Source organism: Saimiri boliviensis, chromosome 2 (genome assembly GCF_048565385.1).
Source record: "Saimiri boliviensis isolate mSaiBol1 chromosome 2, mSaiBol1.pri, whole genome shotgun sequence".
NCBI classification, from domain to species: domain Eukaryota; kingdom Metazoa; phylum Chordata; class Mammalia; order Primates; family Cebidae; genus Saimiri; species Saimiri boliviensis.
In genome coordinates, this window is record NC_133450.1 from 47,646,879 (window position 1) to 47,656,554 (window position 9,676).

General features: G+C 47.6%; 1 protein-coding gene across 1 annotated transcript; it reads right to left on the reverse strand.

The window, feature by feature from the left end:
- Positions 1–396: 396 nt before the first annotated feature.
- Positions 397–9,661, reverse strand: DHRS1 (dehydrogenase/reductase 1). The gene is made up of 9 exons (XM_010334999.2): positions 9,335–9,661; positions 8,724–8,897; positions 6,538–6,681; positions 6,309–6,388; positions 2,483–2,615; positions 2,017–2,163; positions 1,371–1,440; positions 939–1,019; positions 397–795 (listed from the first exon to the last, which is right to left on the reverse strand). Exons 2-9 carry the CDS (start codon positions 8,871–8,873, stop codon positions 659–661), a joined length of 942 nt encoding a protein of 313 aa, XP_010333301.1. The 5' UTR covers positions 8,874–8,897; positions 9,335–9,661; the 3' UTR covers positions 397–658.
- Positions 9,662–9,676: the final 15 nt, after the last annotated feature.

Consider the following 9,676-nt stretch of genomic DNA (forward strand, 5'->3'; position numbering starts at 1 on the left):
GTGTGTCACAGCTATTCCTCTGTCCCTCAGTTGGATTCAGGCAGTACTTTCTCCCCAAGTTCTAGGAAATCATAAACACCAAGGAATCTGCCTTTGCTGGACTGGGCCTCAGCCAGAGATCAGGCTCAGCTAGAAGGTAGCAGGCATCCCTGAAGAGTTGGTGGAATAGGGGTAGAAAACCAGTGTTAGACTGGGTGTGCCCCTTCTAGCTGTGGAGTAACTCTGCTCCTCAGCTGGGGCATGGGAAACAGGTCTTGCAGGGAAGAGCAGGAACATGTCTGGAGGAAAGGGGTCTTGTCCTGGAGCAGAACCCCTTGAGAAGCTTCATATATATACGTCTTTGAGTTTCCCAAATAGTTAACATGTTGCTGAGCAGAGTCAGCAGTCAAAAACACATTGAAAGAGAAATGCGACTTTTATTAGCTCCCAGAGCATTTTTCAATACTAAGGCAAAAAGTAAAAAGAAGGGACAAGGAAAACAAAGGCATAAAGAAAGGACCTAGGAGGACCCCAGAACTCACCACAGACACACAGCAGAGGCCTTCTCTTCATATCAAAGGTATGGGTAGGCAACAAAGGCTGCTGTTTCATTGAGATAGGACCAACCACCCAGCCCAAATGAGAATACAAGCAAAGACATGGTGTCAGACCAGGAGGGTTAGAACTTGCTAGTGTAGAGGGCAATAATCCACTTGGGCACACGGAGGAAGGAGGGCAAGTAGGAGGCCAGCCAGCCCATCCTGGACACATGTGGGAGCACAGAGTTCAAAGACAAGTAGTCTTGGACAGGGCGGCCTAGGAACAAAAGCAGGAGGGGGATCAGATTCTCATTTCCCACTCCTCAGATACTTTCACTTTGGCTTGAGAGACCAAGGGAGGAGTGGGCAGGGAACAGAAGGAACAGCAGTCAAGGCTGGCTGCTGAGCCAGGGTCCTCACCATCCACATCCCGAAGGCCATAGCGTCGAGCAAGGTCACAGGATGGCAGCACCTTACCACTCAGGCTCAGGATATTGGGGTCTGCAGGCACACAGATAGGTGGAGATGGCGGACAGGGGAGTGTGCAGAGTGACAAGGTTTGGGCCCAGTTGGACAGGGCACTGCTGAGACAGACTCAGGAGCCCAGGGGAACTCTTTCTTTCCGTTCCTAGGAAGGCTCTTGGGCCCTGGGCTTTTTTCCACACTTCCCAGGAGCCCACTCTTAAGGCTCCCAGACCTCAAACTGGGAATCCTGACCCCTTGGGCCTCAAAAAGCAGAGAAAAGAATGACATGTTCCTCAACCAACTCCTGAGCTGGATCTGGGCACTGCATGCCACCACCCTACACATCCTCCATGCCCTGTCTTATTACCAGCTGCCCCCAAACTTCACCTGTTGCCAAAGCCACCACACATTTGCCACTCATTTCTGTGGTTTCTGCAGATGAGAAGATTGGTCTCAGCTGAAACACAGGGGCAGAGAAGTGAAGAGTTAATTTCCAAGAGCACTGCCCAAGTCTCCTCCCCGTTTCAATTTCTGTTCCAGGAGAGAAGAGACCAAAGACCAAAGGAAAAGGTCAAAGACCTCAAGCAGGGCCTATAGGACCTAAAGTGTGACAGGTGCCAGAGCCACTCCTCCCCACATCCAGGTGTGCCCTGTACCCTGCCACCAGGACTTGCTGTCTTTGCTAAGTGGAAGGATCCGGTAGTGCCAGATAGTGTTTGGACCTTCTAGGCTAGCTGGTGTGGGGGTCAAGTACATGGGCTTTGGAGCTAGACAGCCTTTCCACTTACAACATTATGTGACCTTCAACAAGTTTCTTAACCTCTCTGCCTTCAGTTTTGCCATCTGTAGAATGAAGCTCGTTATCTCCCTTATAGGATTAAAGGAAATAACGTGTGTTGCATGCTCAGCGCTGCACCTGCCACAGTAAGCACCTCGTGAGTGGGAGTATCTGCTCTTGTTATCGTCTTGTCATTGAGGATGGAGAGGCTGACTCCCCTGTGTTCTCTGTTTCCTTTGCCCTCCCCTTGCCAACCTGCTTAAACACAGAATCCTGCAGGCCCTCCTCCTTTGCCATATGCTCCTTCAGCAGTTCTGTCTGCACAATCCCTGGCCACAGAGACACATAGCTGACTCCGTGGCGCCGCAGCTCGTGGGCACAGTCAGCAGCCAGCTTGTCACACTGTGGAGAGGCGGAAGGCAGGGTAAGAGCCACCTAGCCATGTCACTTTCCTCCCCTGCCCTCTTTGCTTCTACTGTGAATGCTTCAGCCCCTTGCCCTTCCCGGGATCCCCAAGGTCTCAGCTGCCCACCCTCCCCAGTGTGATGCTTACTGTAGCCAACTGAGAGGAGCCCAAGCAAAGGAACTGTCCATGGATGAGGCAGAGGAGGAGCTGCAGGGAGCCAGCCTTACCATTCTGACCATGGGGACTGCACCTCCTGAGCTATAGATACCATCACTGTCTTTTACCTCCTTAGCTCCTATGCCACTGGGTCCTCACCGCAGCTTTGCCCACACCATAGGGGACGTTGAACATATACTGCAGGCCTCCAGGGGAGGAGATGACTACGATGAGCCCCCGGCCAGCTGGTACCATCAGCCGTGCCCCATATACCGAGCAAAGGTAGTGGCCTCTAGAAGGTGGGGAGAGGGAAGAAGGCATGAACCATGTTAGTGCTGGCCTGGGCACCACAGCCTCTGGCAGCTTCCCCTGCCTTCTGGTGGTTGTTGTCTGCTAGGAAGGCTACATAGGGTGGGGTAGTGACCTGAGGAATTAGGGGCCTTAGGCCATATTCTGAGAGGAAAACTGGTCAAAATAACCACTGACAGATGAGAAACAGCAGTCTTTAAAAGATGAAATGGAAGGCAAGAGCTCTGTCACAACAGCAATTACAAATGAAATTGTTCAGGGGGAGAAAACTTAAGAAATGTATAGGGTGTACATGGAAAAACTGTAAAACCATGACAGAACAAGAACAGACAAAATCAAAAGTAAGAACTGACATGTAAAACATCATTTCTATGTAAATCAATCCATAGATTCACTCAAATTATATCTTGATAAGACCTTTTAGAGGAATTGACAAAATAATCTAAAGCTCAGTGAGAAGAACAAATGTGAGAACAGCCAGAAAAGCTGGGTATGGTAGCTCACACCTTCAATCCCAGCACTTTGGGAGGCCAAGTGGGGCAGATCACTTGAGCTCAGGAGTTCAACAGAAGCCTGGCCAACATGGTGAAACCCCATCTCTACTAAAAATACAAAAATTAGATGGGTGTGGTGGTGTCTGCCTGTAGTCCCAGCCTGAGGCAGGAGGATTTCTTGAGCCCAGGAGGTGGAGGTTGCGGTAAGCTGCAATTGTGCCACTGCACTCCAACCTGGGCGAGAGTGAGACTCTCTCTCAAAAAAAAGAGAAAAGCCAGGAAAAATTCTGAAAAAAGGATTAATGTATTATGGGTGAGGGGGATTGCTTTCCCCACTCTGGCTGTCACCCATATTAAAATGCACAGAAGTCAGGTGTGGTGGCTCATGCCTGGAATCCCAGAACTTTGGGAGGCTGAGAAGGGAGAATTGCTTGAGGTCAGGAGTTTGAGACCAATCTGGCCAACACAGCAAGACCCCATCTCTAAAAAATAAAATAAAATGTGCAGGACATAATAGTTAAAAGAATTCAGTACAGGTGTAACAATAGACTGATAAGTCAATGAAACAAAGCAGTGAATAATTAATACAAGTGTATGTGAGAATGCAATGTATTACAAAAGAAACCTATCAAATCAATGAGGAAAGATGAATCATCTGAGACAACTGACCAGTGATTTGAGTTGGGGGAATTGGTTCTCTGTATCATTTACTATTTTAAAATGAAGCCTAAAAGGATCAAATATTTAAATATAAAAAATGCAAGCACAAAAGTACTGAAAGAAAACATGATCAAATGTGTTTATAAACTTGAGGTGGTGAAGGCTTTTCTTAGCATCGCACCAAGATAGAAACTATAGAAGACTGACAGATTTGACTTCTTAAAATTCAGACAGACAGATAGACAGACACACACACACACAAATACAAACATACATGTATATTTCTGTATATATAAAGAGCAGGGAGGCTGGGCACGGTGGCTCACACCTGTAATCCCAGCACTTTGGGAGGCTGAGGTGGGTGGATCACTTGAGGTCAGGAGTTTGAGACCAGCCTGGCCAACATCATGAAACCCCATTCTCTACTAAAAATACATAAATTAGCCAGGTGTGGTAGAGGGGCACCTGTAGTTCCAGCTACTTGGGAAGGTGAGGCATGAGAACTGCTTGAACCACAGAGATGGAGATTGCAGTGAGCTGAGATTGCACTCCAGACTGAGTAACAGAGCAAGATTCCACCACAAAAAAAAAAAAAAAAAAAAAAAAAAAAAAAAAGAAAAGGGAAAAAAGAAAGAAAGAAAAGAGCAGGGGGGAGTGTGCATGTGAAAAATGAGTGATAAATTGGGGAATAATATTTATAAAATATGTGCCAAAGGCATTTGTTTCACAGTGATCTCTTATAAATTAAGGCAAAAGTCAAAGATGATTTACAAAAGAACAGAGAGCCAATAAAAAAAGGGGAAAAAAAGCTTAACCTGACAAATAGTGGAAGAAGTATGAATTAAAACCACTTATATATATTTTCGGCTTATCATAGTGGCAAAGCTGGCCTGAGTGCACGAGCCGACACTGCCTGGTAGAGGACATGGGGACACACATATTTCCCTTCATTGTCTTGAGATAAAAAATTGGTGGGGTCTTTTTGGAGGACAGCTTGATAATATTTATTAAATCTTTAAAAAGTACATATTCTTTTTTTCCTCTTCTTTCTTTCTTTCCATTTTTCCCACAGTCTCTATAACCTAAGAGAAGTACATATTCTTTGATCTAAGAATTCCACTGCTGCAACAAATAAGGAATTAGAGAAATAAATGATCATATCTCCTCCCAATAGAATATGAACAGGTATTAAAAAGAATGAGAGATATTGACATGAAAAATCTGAAAGACTATATGGCAGGCTATTAATAGTAGCTATATATCAGGCAAGGGAGCAAGGGTTGGCAATGAGGGGAATAAGATTATACTGGTCTTCAAATTTTTTCCATATCTAAAAAAAGTAACACACACATAACTTGGTAACCAGAAATAAATTTCTTTTACATGGGGAAGAGTTAGGACCTTCCAAATGAAAACAAATAGAGTTATAGTTTTAAGGAAAAGTGCAGCCCAAGGTAATGCAGAGGAGAGGCAGTAAACGTGCATGGGGAAGGGGTGGGTAGGAGGTGCTGGGGGACTGTCAGGGGCTCACTACAGGGCCTTTACTTGGATAATTCATCAGGGCCCACGGTCCAGGGTCTGGGCTTCTCCCTTGAATCTCTGTTTCAGGGTCAAAACCCCGGCCAGCAAGAGATGAGGGTGTAGAAGGCACCTCTCTTTGGAGGCTATGACCATGAACACTGGCCAATTTCCAGCTTTCAGGGTTTTCCTTTCTTGCCTTTGGCCTGACCATCCTCCTCTGTCCTAATGATCTCCCTTCCACTTTGGATATTACAATTGCTTTCTAATCCTGCTTCCTTGGGATTGTCACCAGAGTACCAAAATTGGAGCAGTGGGTGTTCTTACATACTTTAGTCACAGATTGCCGATAATCCTGTGGTTACTCTCACAGGTGACTGATCACATCCATCAGGCATGGTTTGATTATATGAGAGCGTAACATCATTCCAACAGTAGCAGAGGCATAACCTGTGCATTACGCTGGGTGAATTCTAAATGCTGTGTTTCATTTCAGTCCTGGGCTAGATGACCCAGTGTAACCCAGTGACACCCCTGGCCTCCCACCTCTGACCCAGGAGTGCCCTTGCCTGTGAGTGTGGGATGTGGATGTAGGGACTAGAGTGTTGGTGTTCACTCTTTCTTATTAAGCTTCTCCTGGTCTAAAACAAAACAATTTCTTCCTCTAACCATTTTGAAAGTATACGCTACAGGCTGTGTGCATTACTGAGGAGGCTCCCTTTCTTCTGGGTCTTGCATTTGGATGGGCAGTGAGTGAGGCAGGAGAGAGGCCAAGAGCTTGTTGCAATGAAAATAACTGACAGAAACAAGGCAGGAGTTGACATTCTCAGGTACAGACTCACCTGGATAGAACTTCTCCAGAGATAAGTGGGACAAATGGAACAGAAGGGAGAAGAAAGATAGGGGAGGCCAGAGGGAAAAGGAGAGGGCATATAGGAAAGGTCTGCCCATTGAGCTGGCTAAGTGAGTGAGGGAACCCGGGGTCCTGGCAGTGGAGCACCCACCTGAGTCCGACGTTGTTGATATCATCCCACATGGAGGCAGGGGTTTCCCAGAATGCCTTATTCCTGGTGTTCAGGATCGCCTGGAAGGCACAGGGAGGGTGATGAATGATCTGAAGGCAGAGAGGTGTGAGGGGCTGGGTAATGAAAGGGACAATGATTGGGGATGAAGACACAGGGGTTAGAGGGGGTGGTCAGAAAAGTGGAGCTGGGACCAAAGTTCAAAGGGTACCTGGATCCCTGCATAAGCGTTGTTGACCAGCACATCCAGACGCCCTTGCTGTTCCTGATCCACTTGCTCAAACAGGCTTCGTACTTCACTCTCCTGGCTTGAATCGCACACCACAGGCACACATTGCCCCCCGAGGGATTGTGCCTGGAGTAAGACAGGTGATATGAGCTCACATTTGCACACGAGTGTGATTCATGACAAAACTTCCCCAACCAAAAGTGGGCTGAGAACTGAGAAGATAATCCTAGGAGAGGCAGCTGCGGAGGCAACATGGCAGGCAATGCTGCCCTCTGGTGTCTGTTTGAGTAGTTTCAAGAATGATAGGCCCTCCCACCCACCCCAAAGCAAGGTGAATTGAGATGTAAGTTTTAATATCTGCAAACATTTACTGAGGCCCACCATGTACAAAGCATTGTACTCTGCAAGTAGAGGGTAAGAACAAGTGAAGCATGGAGGCTGTTCTTGAGACATGATAACCATCTTTTTCCTTGTTGTGGTCATTTCCATCTCTCACGTCCTTAGCTCCCACCCTCGACCACTCACCTAGAACCTTTACTCAGTCCCAGCTCTTACCCTCACGTCACCAATGTGCCTGCTTGGTAATTAAAAAAAAACTAAAGCTATCAGCCATGAATGATTTCTACTTCCTGGTCTGTCTCACTCTCTACAAATGCCCCCAAATCCTCCAACTTCAGAGGAAGAAGAGTCCCTTATCCAAGAACAATCCTCCTATTCTCCAAATTTATGCTCTGGGTCCCATCCTATTACCCTTCTTGCCTGAACTACCTCAATGCCTCCCAATTACTCACCTGACCTCCAGTCTGTCTGGCTTAAATTAATTCTTCATAATCCAGCCAGCACAAACTATCTAAAACACAAAATTCAAAATCTCCTAACTGGATCACCATCTCTTAGAGAATAAAGCCTGAGTTCTCTACCAGGGTCTTCCAAGACCTGCTCTTTCCTCTCCAAGCCTTTCACATACTACTCTTCCCTTGTAATGTCTCACATCTACTCTTTCACCCACTGACCCTATGGTTATGGAGATCCCTCTGCTGGAATGCTTTTCCTAATTTCGTTTACCTAACTCTTAACCTTTCAAAACTCAGTTTAAGAACCACCTACCTCCTCCAAGGTGTTTTCCTAAGCCACTTTCCCTAGCCACCCCCTGTGTCATCTGGATGTTCCCCAACACCCTAGAGCATTCTGTGCATATCTCCCTCTTATAATTTGCCATATTCACATGACATTGAAATGACTGCTTTCTGCCCCTGACTTCCTGTTGGAATCTATCTTCATTTTTAATTTGTATTTTTTGTTGTTGTTGTTAGATACGGGGATCTTGTTATCACCCAGGCTGGAGTGCAGTGGTGGCTCACTGCCACCTCGAACTCCTGGGCTCAAGCGATCCTCCTGTCTCAGCTTCCCAAGTAGGTGGTACTTCAGGTGCAGGCCACCATGCCCAGCTAATTATTTAAAACACTTTTTTGTAGAGACTGAGTCTAGCTACGTTGCCCAGGCTGGTCTCCAACTGCTGGCCTTGTGATCCTGCTGCCCCAGCCTGTCAAAGTGCTGGGACTACAGGCATGAGCCATTGTATTCCGCCATGGACCGAATCTTTGAAGAGCATAAATTAGATCTTATTAGACTTGGTAACTTCAGTGTTTTATCCAATCTCTAGTAAATCATGGGTACTCAAATATTTCCTTAACTGAAGTCTAGTAAATAAGTAAAAAATGTACAGTTCAATAAAGTCTTGCCTAAAATAGAGGAAAGCACAGGTTCACAACCCTTCAGCTGAAATTCAAAATCTCTGCTCTCAAACACAAGGTTTTTTTTGTTTTTGTTTTTGTTATGACAGCGTCTCCCCCTGTCCTCTAGGCTGATGTGCAGTGGCGTGATCATAGCTCCACTCCTAGGCTTAAGTGATCAGCCTCCGGAGTAGCTGTTGAGACTACAGGCACATGCCACCATGCCTGGCTCAAACACAAAGTTTTTTCATAAAACTCACTTGGATGCAAAATTCTACCTTACCTGAAGTTATTTATGGAGTTTTAAATTTCCGTTTTGAATAAATATTCACGTCTTGTTGAGTAGTAGCATAGTTTCAGGTAAGGGATTAGGAGAGGGTTTGGTTAAGTGGAAGGGCTCTCTACGGTGGTTTCTGCAACTGTAGAAGCACTCACCTCCTGAGCAGCAACGCGAAGGGTGTCCATATGGCGGCCAGTGATGTAAACTGTGGCACCTGCTTTGCAGAGCTGCAAGGCGATGCCACGGCCAATGCCCCTGGAGGCACCAGTCACCACGCACACTTGGCCCTTCATGGGAGCTGCCATGACTCAAAGGCAATGGAGGAAGGTCTGTGGAAGCAAAGACTTGCTCTGAGGGAAGCCTGTAGACTGTGTGTGTGTGTTGGGGGGTAGGGGGGAACCTCACTAGGAGTAAGAGGAGAAGCCAAGGTAAGAATCCTTTGAGGGGAGAGGAGTCAGAGGCGGACAACTGGGTGCGGGCCTGAGGGCAAGGATGACTGTTTCTTTCGGGAGGCCCAGGGAGTGAAAAAGGGGCTGACTGTCCAGAGGTGGACAACTACTGCGACCCTCTGAGTGTGGCTGCCTGAATGGGGAACCTGGCGCGGCAGCCCCTCGGGGCGCGTCCACGCAGAGTCCTGGGCTATCTGGAGCTCCGGACCCTGGCCTGACCCAGTCCGGGCCGAGCCAGAGGCGCGGCTCCCGGGACAGGGATGAGCGCGAAGCTCGGAGATCCCAAGCCCTAAGTGGGAGGAGCGTGTGCCGCTTACCTGCGAACTGCGCTGTCGCTGAGGTCCTCGCGCGGACTAGCTCGTCACACACGTGTAGTTCCGAGAACTTTAATTCCGGTCGCGGGAGCTGAACGAAGTGATACGACTGGGACAGATTGCGGGGCTGCGGTGGAAGTCTGGGTTCTGGACTGGATTGAGCCGGCGACGACGAGGTAGGGCTCAAGGATTGATTGCATAAAAGGACCCGGGGCGATTCTGTGCGGGGGCGGAGGGGCATAGTATGGGGCCAAAGTTGAAAATCTGCGAATGGAAGTGGAGCGATCTGCGGGACACACCCATCCGTCTGCCTGGGGCCGCGCGGAACTATGACGTAGTAGCTGC